The sequence below is a fragment of the Myotis brandtii genome, unplaced genomic scaffold (assembly GCF_000412655.1).
Source record: "Myotis brandtii unplaced genomic scaffold, ASM41265v1 scaffold123, whole genome shotgun sequence".
NCBI classification, from domain to species: Eukaryota; Metazoa; Chordata; class Mammalia; order Chiroptera; family Vespertilionidae; genus Myotis; species Myotis brandtii.
In genome coordinates this window covers 12,897,790-12,915,515 of record NW_005354291.1, presented here as the reverse complement: position 1 = coordinate 12,915,515, position 17,726 = coordinate 12,897,790, and the positions used below count along the sequence as shown (strand labels likewise).

Here is a 17,726-nt window from a genome sequence, read left to right as displayed (position 1 = left end):
ATGGAGTAGACACTCAAAAGATAATTACTCAATTGAATTGTTTTGGAAGACAAACATAAAAATCTGAATTACATATTTATTTCCCTTTTTGAATATTTTGAATAAGTAACCAGTAAATATAGGTTTCAAATTCTTCTATTTCTTTGTTGGGAATAAATCCCTATTCAATTAATACTTCTTATGTAGTAGAAGATGCTAAATATTTGTATGTAACATTAAGACATTTTCCATTCTGTGACCTCCTAGAGTGTTTCTAATTAATTTTACAGTGTTTGAGAGACTTAATAATTTTTTTCAAAACTAACTTTGCATTAGTTTAATTTTGTCTATTTATATTCTATAGCACAATTATCACCAAATCAAACAATAGGGTAATTAGGACTAAAGAGGGTAGAAATAATTTACTTTGAGTCTATAAATCTGTTGAATTTATAATTCTTAATTTTATATACCAATTTAATTGACAAGGAAATCTTTTCTTTTGTTCTATAGAATCCAAGAATAGCAGTGTGAAACTCAACTAATATTTAAAGAAGATAATGAGGCAAAAAGATAGGTGTACCTAAACGTGGAATGAGTTATAGAGAGGACAGGGAGGGATACAGCAGTTTCTTGGTATCAACTCCCATGGAAGAGGCAATAAATGATTCCTGTTAAAACGCTAGAAGAAAATAGTGATCCCTGTTAAAATGTTGGCACCCTTCCTTCTCCCAATGTCTCCCACCCCATCTTCTGCCTAGGACCCAGAGAAGAAGGGGGGAAAAAGAACTCTCAAAAATTTCCAATTAGCATATTCAAACAATGAAAATGTATCAGACCTGATGCCAGTATAATTCACTGCATGATTATGACAATTGCAATTGGTATCAGAATGTGTAAACTGACCAGAAAGGTGTGACTTGTCTACATCCTGTTTCAGGCAGGCATTCAGTTGAACTTTTCAGTGTCAAAGTCCTGAGCTGTTTGCTGAAATGCATGTTATATTTTAAGAGAAAGAGAAAGAACAGAAAAGGTAGAACAATTGGGCTCAGCATATGCATAGGAATGTAACTAAATATTATTGAGTATGCAGTACTCAAGTATAGGGCCCAGCACCTGGTAGCTCAACCAATGTGTAATGGAGATAATGCCTTTTGAAATATATCTGTATGCTTTTTACTTTTGTACTGTCCTGTGTGTATCTTCTCCTGATACCCCACCAGAGGCACCCATCAGGGATGATTAGAAATGCTATAGCAAGAAGGAAAAGAGAAAGAGAGAGTTAGTATTCATCATTTGATCTTTATAGTAAGAGGGTTTTTTGTTTAGTTGGTTTATTTCTTGGTTTTTGTGTGTGAGTTTGCAGCAGAACAATAAATTTGAGAACTGATCTTTGTGAAAAGGTAAAGAAACTCTATTTTTTTATTACATCCCATTAACAGTGAGAGTTAGGCCTACAGATATGGTTTGTTGCTCCTTCCACACTGAGGCTTCCTTCTCTTGGAGAGAAGGAGATGGCATAGGGTAAGCCATCTACTCCTGACACCCTGGGGAGTTGTGGGGAAGAGACTCCAAAACAGAACCCAAAGTCCAGATGAACATGCCTTTGCTTCCCTGTCTCAGGTTGGCCCTTATGTTGCATGTGGTGGAAACATGTGTGGAGCCTAAGACACACATTCGCCCACATACCACATTGGAGAGAAGCAAGGGTAGGGAAAGTATCCAGAAGAAGCAATTTAACCTGGAAGAGAGGGACCACCCCTTCGTTAATTAGCAAGTATAAATTTTCTTATCTCCCATTAGGGTGGTTTGATTAGTTGAAGAAGAGAAACAGACTACACTTTATTGCACATCTAAGTGTGGAAGTTGGTGAGTTGTTACAAATGTTTTCAACAGTGACTGTTCCTCTTCATTTCTGCATGTATTTTTTATTACACTTCTTACACTTGAATTCAGTTTCTTTGTAGTGACCTCACCTCACTTCCTTCCTATGCTTGGCTCTTTACCTGTCCCTTTCTCTTCTTATTCAGAATCACTTTCTTTGGCAAATTCTATCTACTTTTCTGAATGAATTTTTGTCACAGACTCTCTAAATGAATGTGTCTTTGGGGTTTCAGAAATGGTCATAAAGTCTATAGATTTATGTGAGATATTTGGGTGCCATTCAAAAAAGAGATGGAGAAGGAAGCAAAAAAGATCATCTTGGGCTTTGCCTTCAATTCCAGAGGTTGGGGATCATCTGAAGATTCAATGGGAAAGGCCTAATTATTGCATTATATGTGACTTATTACCCTTGGTTATTTAATTTTCCTTTTTAATACCTTTATTAAAGTTTACATTCATTCCCATTATGTCTCTCACCTTGATTTTATTTTATAATTTTCATCTTTCAATTTCTACTACCAAGTACATACAACTGCTACTCAATCTCTCTTGAAATTTGTCCTTTGATCTCTAGGGATTTTATTTTTCTGCATTATGCTTGACTCCTTGGACTCACTTTTAAGGCTATACACAACTAAACCTTGCTTTGCCTCTGTCACCTATGCCTTGTACATTTTAAGGTTAATCTTGTTCCTAATGATAAGGACCATGACCTTTAGGCTCTTCTTCAGTACTCCCTCAGCGCTTGTGTGGAAGAGCTGATGAAATAACAAAATACTCAGAACAGGGACTGGATTTATAATCTATAAAATATCATGTCATGTTTTTCTATGTGAGAAGTACTCTTAAGGAAGGGTATCTGATAATTTTGTAATCTGAGGAAATTTAAGACAAGTGTGAAGGTATACAACTAACCTCCTAGGGTTGTCTCTTAGCATTTTAGAGATCAAAGTCAATTTTAAATAGAACTTTATGGAAAGGTCTACACTGTGTATCCCCTTGGCTGGGGCATTATATTAAATCACAAGTACTTTGAGCTTTGCTTACTATTTTGATATAGTGTATATACCTACTATGTACCACGAAGTGTATTGATAATTAAAGAGTGAAAATAATCAGAGAGTAGAAAAGAGCACACATTTTCAATTACTTCTATAAATTAAAAAATAACCTGGAGTTTTTGGTATTTTTACAATAAAGCTTCTAATGTTTTCCTTTTAGAAATTAATCAGATGCAAGAGTCAATGCTTTGCTGTCCGTTAAACCAGGTCTTGTTAAAAAAAAAAAAAAAAAAGGGAAAAGAAACTGTTTCCAGGCAAAGAGCAAAGGACGTGGGAATAACATCCTCCATTCAGCTCCATCTCCTCAAAAGCTCATTTGTAGGACCGAGTAAACACACACCTTCCGCATTCTATTTTTGAAATTATGTAGAGAAATATACAGACTGTTATCTGTAAACGAAGTAACCTTCGAAATTCAGTTGATGTAAAATGTCTCAAGATGCGTGAACAGAGAAATTATTTTTAAAGTATATAAAAGCAGGCATAATTTATATGCAATTTGCTCTAAAATTTTATATGTATCAGTAAATTGCTACTTCTCTGTGTGAAAAGAGAACTGTCTCATATTAGTTTTGCACATACTTTAGATATTTGTAATAGTTCTGAAATTCAGTCTTGTGTAGTCTATTTTAAAAGCTACAATGACTAATCCTAATCTTCTGGCAGAATATAAGTTTAAAATGATTCCATTAAAAGGAAGAACTAGGATTCATATTTCATAAGTAATCTGTGTCTAGAAAAAAATGTTCATTCATGCATTTAATGGTAACTCAGAGGCTATTTTGTTCTTTTTGATAATTTCCCTTTTTCACTTATCAAAGTGTACTGAGTAGCTGACATGTGAATGATTCTAGGGAGAACACAAAGAAAATAGAATGTTCTCCAGGTTTTGAACAAGCTGAAAAATCTAGGAGGGGGAGGAAGAAAATGTACATTAATTATACTAAAATAAAGTGATTTGCCAGTGAAATAAATACAAAGAAAGTTCTGTGAGCCCTCAGAAGAGAGAGACATACTTTTCCTGAGTAATCTCAGAAAGGCTTTGCACAGGAAAGGGCATATGAGGGTCTTAAGGAATAACAGAAGCTAGGGACACGGAGGAAAATCAATTCAGGCCTTGAGAACAATGAGCAGACAGCAAGTAGGAAGCTGTAGGATGCTTGTCCTGTCTGGGTGGGACGTAAGTGTTTAGAAGGCAGTAGTGGCAAATACAGTGGGAAAAGTGAGCTTGTTCCATCCAGAGAGTGGAGAGCTTTGAATGCAGGATAAAACAATTTAGATTTTCTCTGCAGACCATGAAGAATCATTGAAGGATTTTGAAGAGGGGCGAGATATATTCTGATTTTTCTTTTGATGTTATTGATCTGAATCACAGAGTAGAAAGAAGAGGGGTAGAGAGGGTACTATAGTTGGAGGCTATTACAACATTACAGACAAAACTGCATGAGAATTGACTAAAGGCCACATATATAACCGAATAGAAAGAAGGCACTAAGGTGCTGAAAAATAGCACCAATATTAATAATTATGACAGTTAACATTTACTGAGAATGTAGTAGGGCTTAGGTTCTTTTCTAGGTACTTATTTCTTGCATTATCTCATTTAATCCTTACTGTTTGTGAAGGTGTTAATGTTATTCCCTTTTTACATAAGAGGAAACGGAGGCAGAGAGAGATGAAGTAATTTGCTCAGGTTTACACAGTTCAGTAACAGACAGGCAGGATTTAAACCTTAAAATCTCAACACTGCAACAACACTCGATTACTCTTAACCAGTCTTATATACTTAGAACCAATTGGAATTGGAGAGCTGGAGAGAGCAGTTACAAGGAAGTCAGGTGAAAGAACAGGTTTGGCTCAAGGTGAGATGATGCATTATGGTTTTGACTCAATTTTGCATCTGCATTTCATAGACAGATTAAATCATCAATGATTATTATCCAGTAGAGCTACAGACTAAATGCAGGCTAACATCTACAAGAAGTAGTTTTAGAAAAATGTTATGAATTAATGTCAAGTTATCTTCTATTAAGACTAATTGATTCTTTGATTATAGCAATTTGTCCTGCTTTGAATGAAATCATTAATATTGATGAGTGTTGGAAAGTGTGTTTGAATTTTTCCAAGTGTTTTATGTATTTTATAGCCAATACTTTCAGTTGACATAGAGGTTTAAACTAACAAGGGCTTGTTTCCATGCTGAAGTTGTAGACAGAATTCTGATTCATAAATTCATAATTTTTCTTCTCTCATTAAGCATTTGATTCATCTCTGAATCCCTGGTATACATTAAGTATCCAATAAGTGCTCTTTGAATTATAATGACCAAGTGTTCAGTCTTCAACATCTTTAATTTATGTCATGCTTGATACGTGAGGTATTTTAACATGGCACTTTAAATGTCAATTTGAATTGTAGAGTGCTGGAATCAGAGAATTCCTTTGGAGGTTTTCTCATCTGAAGTTGTTTGATTTTAAGGGCTGAGTGAAAAGCTAATTTATATTTGTATTCTTGAAAGACAGGACAAGTACAATGACTATGGGGAAAATAATTTCTTTTTGAGGGAGTTGTGTGTTTTTATATTTTCCTGAAGCCAAGGGTTATTGAAACGGAAACAAGCTTAATCAATAAGTAAAATGTAATGCAATATTTAGGCCAGGAACACCCAAATGAAAGGTAAGTTCTATAGCTGCAGAGTTTGCAGTTATTTGGTTGAATTCTGAAATCAAATTATTTATTCAACTAAGAACAAGGCCTGCTAAGGGATGTCTAGTCTTACACAGATTGCAGACTGGAATCACAATTAGAATAATATTTGCACTTACAGCACTTGAGAAGCCATGTATTTCTTTCCTGTCCTTTTTCCCTCTCCCCACTCTCCAACTTCTGGGCAAGGTCTCACCACCAAGCTCTAAAGCTTATTTCCTATTGACTATAAATGGGGATCTTTCTCAGGGCCTTCCCAGCACTTGAAGCTTGGATCTAAAACTAAAGCCTACAAAGTAAATAGAAAAGCTCTAACCAGTTTGGCTCAGTGGATAGAGCGTTGGCCTTTGGACTCAAGTGTCCCAGGTTCGATTCTGGCCAAGGGAATGTACCTTGGTTGCGGGCACATACCCAGTAGGGAGTATGCAAGAGGCAGCTGATCGATGTTTCTAACTCTCTATCCCTCTCCCTTCCTCTCTGTAAAAATCAATAAAATATATTTAAAAAATAAATAGAAAAATGTAAAGGAAGTACAATCCTTTGACTTATTTTTTTATGGCAATATTATTTTTCTAGGTTGGCCAAGATTTATGAGTTCTCATGTTTGCCCATCTACATATAGTCAATAAAGCCATATGTTGGTTCACATTTAAATTACTCAGAACATGCCCTCATAATGTAAGTTTTGTGGACTAGATATGGGCCATTGAGATACAAATCTGGTTCTGTCACAGTCTCAATGTGTGACCCTGGACAAATTGTTTAGTCTCTTTGATCTATTCACTTGATCTAGTGTTAACTAGATAATTAGACCACCCTTCGTTTTCTTCATAAAGGAAAAATGATGGGACTATTAATAACATTAAGTAATTCAATGGACTGAACTGATGCTCTGACTGGGCATGCCGATCTAACCTTGAGAATCCTTCTCCAGGGTGAACAGTGCCTCAGCCAATGCTCAGCTCTGGGGGCACGCCCAGATGCACACACCCTGACATGTAAAGATGACAAGCCTCTCTTCCTCCTGTCACCCCCATTTCCTCCTCCAGCCTTTGGATAGTCACCAATAGTCTCCAGTGAATGCCCCTCTGAAGATGACAGGACGGCTCACACATGTCACCTCCTCTCTAGCACTTTCTCACTCTCTTCAGGGAACACTGTTCCCTTCTGCCTCCCATCACTCACAATTCAGTATATTTCATCTTAAAATCTCTCACGAATACATTTTTATGCATTTACTTTCCCATAAATCTTTTTGCTCTCCCCTTAATTACCTAAGCAAAATCTCAGAATACTCTTCTGTTTCACTTGTGAGAAACAATGTCCCAGTCTTGTCTAGAAGTATGAGCAAAAATAACGATGCCCTTCACTAAGGAAAAGAAAAGCTGAAAACTTTAAGGTTAAATCTGACTTATAAAGAAACACTGACATCTGTCTCTAAAGTCCTTTAGACTGTTGATACTATTCAGAATTTCTGCAATTTTGTGGTTTTTAAAAACGTAAACCTATTCATCCATTATGGACAGCAGTCAAAATATACATAGACTGTCACAGGATTTAATTTTTCTGTTTTTGGTTACTAACATGGCAAAAATATTGTGTGCTATAAATGTAATAGGTTAAATCCCACAGGTAAAGAGGTAACGAGAGGGGAATAAATGACTGTGGGGGAGGGCGGGGGTAGGAGTGGAGATCAGGAAAGTCACTACAAAGAAAAGGATGCTTGAGCTGCTAGAAGGGGACTTTGTAGTTTGAACAGACATTTCCAGTTGACTGAGTCAAAGAAAGACATCCTAGCCCAAGGCAAGGCTCACAGGCAGGCACCACTTGAATAGCAAGTTGTTTAGTATGGTTGAAGAAGAAACTGAGGAGCTGAGGTAAAGGTCAGATCACACACACACACACACACACACAAAAAAAAAAAAAAACAGAGAGACAGAGACACTACCATCTAAATTGGTGTTTTGTTTTTGTTTTTGTTTTTGTTTTTGTAGATGCTTTCTACCTTAAACCCCTGTACAAGAACAAAGCATAGCTTAAACCATCACTTTTTCAAAATAAAAAAATACCAGATTTTTTGAAATATTTTACAAGCGTTCCCGTGTCCCTCACTGGCAGGCTATTATAGTGAAAATGGCTCAGTTGAAGAGCACCTGGTGGGAGGAGAACATGCAGCATCAGCAACAAGGTGTGAGACCATTTGGAAAGTGAAGCAACCGGTCTTTGGGGGCTTCATCACATGGCCCCAAAAGTTAATATGGAGGATAAGGCTTTATGCTCATGACAAAGTGTAAGCCTGAGAATGGGAAGGCAGGGGAGAAAGAAGACAAGGTGTTGAAATGGAGCCTGCCTTGAAACCAAGGTAGCCACCGAGACATATTCCAATTAAAGTGAGGCAGTAGTCCAGGGGCATAATAACACTCAACTAACTCAATTTTATAACATCCAGAAAAATGTACCTTTTAAGTGATAAAAAAAGTTACAGGAGCTCTGTTTTCTCCCTGTAGTATTGCTTTTTCAGGAACTAGACACCCACTAACATATAACATAAATAATAATACACCTAGTCCCACAAGCATGCTAATATCTGCTGACTAGATAGTTTTATCACAGATGTGATTTGAATTATGCATCATACTTATTTAATATTCTGCAACAAACCAAGAGTGGTAATAGTTGAAGTGTCATAGTTAACTTTTCTGCCCAGGTGGGTTTTTCCATTTTTCTTATACTACTCACATGAAATTTGGGATTCCTTGGGCATTACCTCATTTCTTCTGACCAAAACCTACTTCTCTGGGCACCCATCTCCTATTTGCCACAGAAAACTCAGTCCTATTGCTTTCCTTCTCTTTCCCAAGTATTCATTGTTTACCAAAGACGAACATTGTGTTTTTCTTCCTTTGAAATCTTTCTTTCCCCCAGACCATTATTTTTTTAGTAACATTCTTTTTAGACTTTTAGGCAACTTAAAACAATGTCTGTGTAAATGATTAAAAACAAAATTAGTCAAGTTTTGATTTCCTAGTCTCTTTCCATGCGAAAGAGAGAGATAAGTTTTGGTATATCTTTCCCATCTAGTCCCCCATCTCTCACCACCAATGGTACAAGTATGTCAGGGCTAGCCCCGACTTCAAATACATAAACACATGCTCACATTCATTCTTCTAGAGTGGACCACCACTTTCCAAACATCTGCCAACATACTCCTTAAGGAAGGTGGCACCCTGCATGCAATCACAGTGTATAGCATTATCAGGGCCCCTCGAGATCCTTCACAGGGCTCCTGGGTGTCTTTGTGGCTGCACTGCCCACTGTTAGAAACACAGCAAAGTTCTCCGCAACTGACCCGAACACAGCACATTCTTGTAACATGACAAAGCCCCAGTGAATCATTTGCACATTTGTGGAGTTCATTTTTCCTGTCATCAATGAGGGAATCCGTATTACTGCCATGTATCAAAATGGGAAACTGAGGCAAGGAAGTTTACCAACTTTCCCATGACATAAAAAGCTTCCAGGCCAAACTCAGTCCTGGGATCATTCATATAGACTGTGGTTTCATAGTTAAACATTGGAAACATATTTTAACTTGTATTGAGCATTATAAAAAGCAAGCCAAGAAGAATATTCTCTCAGAGATAACTCTGACTTGTCAACAAGAAATTGCAGAGGCAGTAATAGACATTAAAGAGCACCCAACCCACCCCCTCCTTTTGGGGGCTGAAGCTCAGGAAATTCCACTTGCTTAAGCCATGGGGTAAGCAAGTGGTGAGCTGAGCCCAGGACCCAGATTTCTTGATTTTCAGGCTATTAATGCTCCCCCTACCACAACATTTAATTTTAAGATGCATTTCTATAACAGAGCAAACATTCGTTCACAGACCTCGGACCCTCTGCTGCACAGCCCGTCTTCCTTCCTTTTCCCATTTTTATGGTTTGACCTCTCCAAAAAAGGGACTGAAAGTAATCAGATCTGGCCCTGCTACCGTCCACACCTCACAGTCAATTTACCTGGAAAGCTGTGCAGAGCATCTTCATTCTCCAGAATGCCTCTCTGTCTGGTCGCCTGCAGCTCACTTTTGGATTTCCAAACCAGCTTGACCATCCTGATCATCTCTGGCAAGTCCCAGGGCAGCGGCCCCTGCTGGCACCCCGGCCGGCTGCCCAGGGAGGAGGGCAGCACACCTTCTGGGGCTGTCCACCTTCTGCCTAGCTCTGCCGAGTGGAAATAGCGCTCTAGCACAGGCATTCTGCCCTGTTCCCCAGAAGAGGAGGTAGGGCTGCTGCCGCCGCCGCGGGTGCTGCTAGCAGAGGGGAGATTCTTCCCGGGCACGGGAAGGAGAGCCCCGGTGAAATCCTCTCCAGCTTTGGAAAGGCAAGCCTCCTCCAGCCTGGCGCAGCCACCCTGTCCCTCCAGTCCCTCCACAAACACTGACAGCGACCGCGGTTCACTTCCCAGGGCTTCTCGCTGGTGAGAACTGATGCTAGACTCCTTCCTGAGAGATAGAACGCATTTCCCCCTTCTCTCTCAGGCACTGACTTCACGGCACTTAATTAATCCCAGGCTGCAGCTGGAACCACAGCAGGGGAAAAGCCATCCAGGTTTTAGCATTTGCTTTTCCTCTTCTTCTAATTTATTTGTTCCCGATTCTCTTTTGGTGCTTGTCAAAGTTTGTCGAGTGGCCTGTTTAGCCGTTCAGGACTTCAGGCAAAAAAAAAAAAAAAAAAAAAAAAGTGGGCTACCCTTTGCCAGCTTCTCACAGGGGTCCCCTAGAGGCCAGCTCTGTGGGGGTGTTAGGTAAGGCGTCAGCCTGTGGTGCAGGAAGCAAGCTTCAAGGAGCTCTTAGAAAACAGGGGAAGCTGAGCTCCCGCAGAACCGATTTGCAGCTGCTTCTCTCTGGATGGTCTGGCTGGGGGCCACCTTGCCTGTCCACTACGGTCTGCACCACGGGGATGGGGCTTTTCAAAAGGCTCTTGGATTGATCCTCAACACCACAGGTCATATACCCTCCCCGCCTCCTTCACACCCCTCCCCCTCTGCTGTCATTGGGTTCTCAGCAAACCTAACTGGATTTTGGCCTCTTAGTCAAATCCGTTTGTAACCTTAGCTGCCCTCCGTTGGAAGGGAAATAACATTGAATCACACTCCAAAGCTAACTCTGAAAGAAGTGAAGTAGGGAAGCATCAAGGTCCTCATGCAAATGTGCAGTAGGGTTGCATGGTCCGGACACATCGCTTGGGATTGTTAACAACCCACTTCATAGGAAAATAATCATAATTTCAAAGGTATTCGTAGGTGGCATAAATGGCAGTGAAAAGAAAGGAAAGTAAGTGTCGAAGATTCACTTTCCAGAAACAGAGCACTGTGGACTTAATATTTGGGCCACTAACTGCTGTGCCCCCACTGAGAGTGGTTCAGTTGAGGACAATCATGGATCACGCATCTAGGGTCCCAGGGCTCAGAGACAGAGGCGCTAACCTTGGGAGTCAGAACCCATACAACAAAGAGGATGCCCCCTGCAGCTTGTGTGAAAAGCTCTGGACATAAACGAAGGTAGGGTGGTATTGTAGTTCGCACTTTTGCTAGCAAATCGGGTTTGTGGGAACAAATTGAACTTGAACATTCATGCGGATAGCTTCTGTTTTCTTGGAGGCCATTGCAACAATCCTGCCTTTCTCTGCATTGCAAAGTGCGTTATTTTGCTTGGCATTTTATTTTGCTGATGTAAAATCTGTCACTCCTGCTCTATATTTCTGTCAGCGTTGGTTTATCACACAATCATTTGATGTTTCTTTAGGGGAGGGAAGAGGAGACTTGGGCGCGAGGAGGAAGACCATTGTAGGGTGTGTTTTATTTTCACGGCCTCATATCATTTTTTAAAAGTTGAAACCAGCTACTGTAATTTTGTTTTTATTATTCTTCTAAACCCATGGTTAATAAGTTGAGTTTTCCATACAGAATTAAGTGGCTTTTCTTTTTTCTGGATAGAAAAGTACACTGGCAAACCTGCTGTCTTTTCTAATAGATAAAGAAGGGTCAACATCCTTTGAGGGTATAAAGCAACAGTAAATGACATTGAAAACACTACTGCTTATGAATTTATTAATTAAAATATTAATCAGACAGCTCTTCCTATAACAACCAGATATACATACAACCCAATTAGGAAATAATCAGTGATCCATTTTTGAGAAAGATGTGTCTTTTTAAACTTCCCTCTTTGTTAAGAGATGAAAGCATTTAAGCATCTGTCTGACACTTCTACCACTTTTGACAACCCTTCCAGTTCTTATCTTTTCTTTTCATCAGAGTGAGGGCATTAAGTCTCTCCCGAATCGAGACTGTTTTATTTAATAGGCATATTTCCTGAATAATGTCTTAAACTCACTCCTCAGTCACAAACTTCCTTGACATAACAACTGAAGAGTTTCCTAAGTGTTCGACTATTTTTATTTTTGTTGAGTTTTTTGCAATAGTACTTAGCATCAGGATATCCTGACCCTCAGAACAAAGGGGTTAAGAACAAAGAAAACAGATACATGATATGTCACATACACTAATGTATTCATCATACAACTCCACATTACACATTTCTTAAAGAATGGCATTTTTTAAAATCCAAGAATATATTTCCACTGTATTCTCTATATTGTTCTACATATTTCCTTGTAAAAATATCTTAGAGAAGTTATGTTCAATGTTGGATCATTGAACATGAATACTACCTAGTGGAGATGAATTAGGGCCAAGCAAACACCATCTCAAAGGTGGAAGAAGGAAGTTACTTCATTTGAAAGTTTGATAATTGGAAATGTTGAACAATTAAAAAAAATTCTCCCCAATATGGGATTCTCTTCATCTCAGGGTAGAAGTGCAAAAATACCACAAGAAAGGTCATTCTCATGGTATTTCTGGCTCACATAGAAACAGGAAGTACAGGAAATCTTGCGAGAAAGCTTGGCTCAGGAGATTTTTGGCTCAACTGCAAGCTCAGGAGATTGGGACAAACAGACAAAGATGCAAGCCTTTGTTGGACTAAAATCACTAAACCACAGAAATTCTTCAAAAGGTGATTTTGTCACATTCCATAGCTAGCATCTCACAGGCTGTGATCTCTTTTGCCTTTTAGAGAGTTCCTTTAGAAGAGCATTCTGTAAACCTATGATTTTAACCTTACTCAGTGCGCATCATTTACATTGAGACACTGCCTATCTGCAGCAAGAAGTTTGAATCACTGGAGATGGGGAAATGGGGTTAGGAGGAGGTTTTGTACCCAAAGGGGTCATGGAGCAAAGAGGACTCCTCTACTAGTAGGTGGCATGTGAAGACAAATCTTAATATCCACAGTTACGTGCTACAGATAGGAAATTTTAAGATAGACTTTCAAAATAACATCATTTTCCCCCAGGCATTGTGAGTCAACCTAACATCCCATTAAGAGGAAATAGATTAGTTCTCCTGTAAAAGAAATAGAATGAGTACTAGCAAAGTCAAAACAGCTTGTTCCAATGGACACCTAATACTATTAAAAATACTTTGCCATGTGTTTGCAGGTATAAAGGAAAGAATTGGTAGCCACAATACTAAAGTATATGGCCAAGAAAAAAAAGTCAAAGACATACAGAAGTTCCTCAAATAATATTTAGTTCAAGTCATTTCCTTGTAATGTTGATGAGATTCCCTAAGATCTTAACTCTTGTTTATATCAATTAGCCTATGCTAAATTGGATTTGTTGTAAATAAGTTTGCATAAAATTGCTGAACCTACTGACATCAAGTGAGGATTTACTATAATTGATTTAGAACCTGAATTATTTTGAAGAATTTCTAGTGTTTGAGGGGCTATGTAAAAATCATGTAGACTTACGGGTGTTCTAGTCACTAGGCAGATAAGCCATTATCATATACTGGAGGCCCGATGCACGAAATTTGAGCAAGGGCCTCAGCCCTCCCAGCCACAGCAGCTTGCCTTGGCCCTCACAGCCCTGGCTTCGTCTGGAAGGTCATCCGGAAGGATGTCTGGAAGGTCGTTTGACTGTCCAGTCTAATTAGCATATTACACTTTTATTATTATAGATGATTAAAAAATAAAATATTTACAATACTAAATATTTCTGATCTAGAATGTACATTTAAAAATAAAAACTTAGAAACATATACTCATTTCAATTTCCTGTTATTTTGAGTCTGTCAATAGATTCTCACAAAACTCCATTTTAATGAAAGTCTCTCACAAATATTTTAAAAATACTTATACTCTTGTTAGTTCCCACCCCTTCGCTATCTTTAAAGAAAAATTTCAAGCTATTGAGGGAATTTATTCATAATTTATTAATTTCCTCCTGGCTTTTCCTCTCCGTTGGTTCAAATATGGATGTGTAAACACACACACACACACACACACACACACACACATTTATGACCCCTCTGGTTTCACAAAGGCAATGCAAATGAAATTCAAAATGAGCAAGAAAGGAAAAACAGGTCTTTCAACTTTGTTTAATATAGTCTAAATAGGAGAAGCTCAAACAATTTACAGTGTCCTTCAGGAAAAATAGAAATGTAATAACTCTGGCCTTAACTAATCTCAGGGAACAATGCCAGCGAGTGGGGAAAAGGATTTGGTCCTCAGACTGACCATAGAAGGCAGCACATACTTCCACTGTCACGTGGAAAGGGAGGAGAGTGGGTGGGGCAAGATGAGGGAAGATGAGGTGGGGGAAGTAGAGGGGTTGAGCTGACAGATTCATTGTTTGATTTTACAACAGGTGTCTGAACTATAACCAATCATTCTCTTATTCACTCTGCAAATATGCGAGAGCAGCAGCAGAAGGGAGACTCTCCTGTGCCAGCCCATGGGTGCTTTTTCAGGCCCTGGGACCTGCCTGGCCTCCCGCACCTCGATCCTAGTTTGCATTGTGAATTGCCACTTCTTGTTTTACTTTTCTTTGTATATTTAAAGAGAAAGACCAGGGTTTTAGTTGGCATGAGACCTCTATCCTGGCTCTCACATATCTTAACAAATGAATGTTAAGTTGACTGTCTCTGACAGTTAACTCACAACAAACAAGTCCAATAAGGCAGGGGATGAAAACAAAATGGCCCGAAGACTAGGTTTTATCCACTTTGCTCCTTCTCTCTGCTGATGAAAATCCATATACATAAGAAATACATTGTTGCATGGTAACACTAAATACAACAAATCAACCCATTAACCAACCTGCCCTTCCCCCAACCATTGCTCTTCCCTCTGTTATTGAACTGATGCTTTGCTGTGTGATGATGGCATTGTCAGGCTAAAATTTTTCTAAGACTTCTCAACTTGTTTCTGATTGTGAAAGATCGTAAGTGGTGGTAGAATATGCTTTTCATAATTTCATATTTGGTGTGTCAACTTCGGAAAAAATAGTTACCACAATGAAATCTCTGAAGTAATTCTCTAAAACTCCTTTTCTTAAGGTTATAAAAACTATGAACTCACCACTTCGCTTTGCCTTAAACTTAGTGACTTGTCTATAAATGGGTATTATGGCAATAACCATCTTATCCATCATTCTGGAATCTTGTAACAATAAAATAAGAGTAGAATATGAGTTATTTGTAAAACCATAATGTCCTTTAACATTTTTAAATGATTGTTTTTAAGCTATAGGAAATCATAATTGACAAGTTATCTAAGCTCTAATTTTAGCTATACTTTCCTAGGATCTATTAGAAAGCTGAGAAGTCAAACCACCTTAAAAATAGGTCCCACTTTGGAAATTTGTGGTCCTCATGAGGATTCAGGAGTAGAAGAAGCAATGACAGGCGTATTGGAGAGAGAGAGTATTGGAGAATGGCCCAATGGGAGAGATAGTGAGGGATTTTATGGTACAAAGGTGAGGTAGGTAAGGTAGAAAAAATAATTGAGGTGGGAAAGAAAATAGATACATAAAGGACAAAGGCTGCACTAAAGAAGTGGCCCACTAGGATAATTATTTGTTGTAACTGTGTTTTGGTGGTGTGGAAACAGCCCATGAACTGTGTCGAGGGTATAGCCTGCGTGATCTTTACCACGTGTTATTTAGTGCTTTGGTTAATACTGTATGAGTTCCCTTGATTGGGAATTTCAGTTTCAGTGCACAATGACTAACGGGTTTTGATTGATGTTCATGAGCTGTACTTTGTGTCATAGGCTGTGCTAGAGAACATGTGCCTGTCTCCAGCTTCCCACTGGACTCATTTTCCTAAACAAACTATGTGGGCCTCCAATGTTTTGCTTGGGGTGTCTGTATTCCTCAAACAGTCTTATAAATTTGAGTGCTACTAGGTGATTTCCATTTATTTGATGTGTTCTTAGCAGAAGTGTAGTGTGTAAAACCAATTATAATGTTTAAAACGTGGCCTAAACAAAGTTTGAAATATGTTTCTACTTTTCTTTTTTTTGCAAGTGAGATGTAGGAATTCTGGAAGCTCTCAAGAATTAGTCCAGACTGAGAAGACCTCAAGGAGGCTGGAGGGGAGATTATCCAGACATCCTCAAAAAGTGCTGGAAAATGCCTGAGTGAAGTTTTGGCCTCTCAATATAATCAAAATAAACTGGACAACTAATATGATATAGTAAGATTATAAATATAAACAACATAAAAGTGGGAAGATGGTAAGGAATGAAACCTTCTAATAGGACCTATTTTTTCCCTTGGCATCCATTTTGTTTATGTTTATGGAGTTCAAAGTCAATTTGGGAGAAGGAAATTTCAACTGCTATATGTGTAGGGCATTTATCCTTCCACCTCTTCAAAATATTCTGTGTTTTCCCTTCTTTCTTTCACTTATTACCTTCTGGAGATTACGAATCACATAAAATACCTATGCTTAAAGGTGTCTCTCAGATGCTATCCTAGAGCAAGGCTCCTCAAATGTTAGTGTGCATACAAATCCCCTGAAAATCCTATTACAATTCAAAGTCTGATTGGGCAGATCTGGGTGGGGACTTGACACTCGGCACTTCTATCAAGCTCCCTGGGGACGGCAAGGCCGTGTGTGGGTGGTGGACCATGCTCTGAGGACTACCATGCAGCAGATATTTTCTGCCTCTTCCATACTAGTTCTTTATTAAAGAAAATGCAGCAAAAGTTCTAATCTTCATAGTTTCAAGAGTCACTGTATTAGGACTCTTGAAAACAATCAATACTGGCTCAAGTCAAATATTCTCAACTGGAAATCATCAACCAGAACAGCCATGTAAGAGCAAGGGCTATGTCCAGGGACACTTATGATACTGAACCACCTACGGCTTTTAAATTTTGTTTCATTCATTTCTTTTCCCTTATGGATTAACTTTACGATAAGGTTGAATATCAAATATAAGTCACTGTGATGAATAGTATATATGATGGAGTTTTAACTTCAAGACCAAATAGCTATTTTTGAAAGTCTTTTTCCACCAAATGTAAAAAAGAAAATGTACCTAAGCCAATTTTTTCCATTCCTCCTCCTTTCCAGCATTTTGTTGTGCTCCTTTTGCTATTTTCAGAATGATTGGAATACAGGCAAGGCTCCGAGTCTTTGATCTCCACCATCGGGGATGCTCTCACGCAAACCTGTTCCTTCATTTGATTTATTAAAGTTTTATGTAAAGTGGTCTTTGGATGAAGCCTGGTAATCTTTCCCCCTGTACTATTCCCGGCATGAATGAATGGTGACCAGATGATTCCACAAAGCGAAGATGGAAAAAAATAGTGTAGACATTCATGATGCTTTAGCCAGCAGCCAATGGTGCTGCTGACTCAGAGAAATGTATTGCAATGTCACCACCTCAGTGAAACACAACACAAAACACAAAAGATAAATAAAATAAACTCTGCAACAGGCTGCACTTTTTTATCAGGTATCGCCTGGGATTCATGCAGCTCCAGACACTGTATTTGTGGGAAAGTGATGCCAGAAGCAAGAGGCATGTGAAACCAACTGGAAGACAAGCGTAATCAAGAGCATGAGGCTAGAACACTACCACATTTATATGATTAAAAATTTGTACAGTTAACTAAATAGGAACTCTTAGAATAAACAGAAGCATCTGCTGGTAATTGGAAACAGTTTTCTGTTTTTCT

General features: G+C 38.6%; 1 protein-coding gene across 3 annotated transcripts in view; it reads right to left on the bottom strand.

The window, feature by feature from the left end:
- PDE7B (phosphodiesterase 7B) overlaps positions 1–17,726 on the bottom strand; it is a 274,020-nt gene that overhangs the window by 121,113 nt on the left and 135,181 nt on the right. Inside the window, exon 1 of one of the 3 annotated variants that reach the window (XR_001360702.1) lies at positions 9,645–9,951. The exons of 1 other annotated variant lie outside the window; for it this stretch is intronic. Coding sequence is in view for 1 of the 2 variants with exons in the window: in XM_005859042.2 (XP_005859104.1) it covers positions 9,645–9,882 (238 nt within the window). In the remaining variant the exon portion in view is untranslated. Of the gene's footprint in view, positions 1–9,644; positions 10,140–17,726 lie in introns of those variants that run through there. One more of the 3 variants, XM_005859042.2, reaches the window with a different exon arrangement.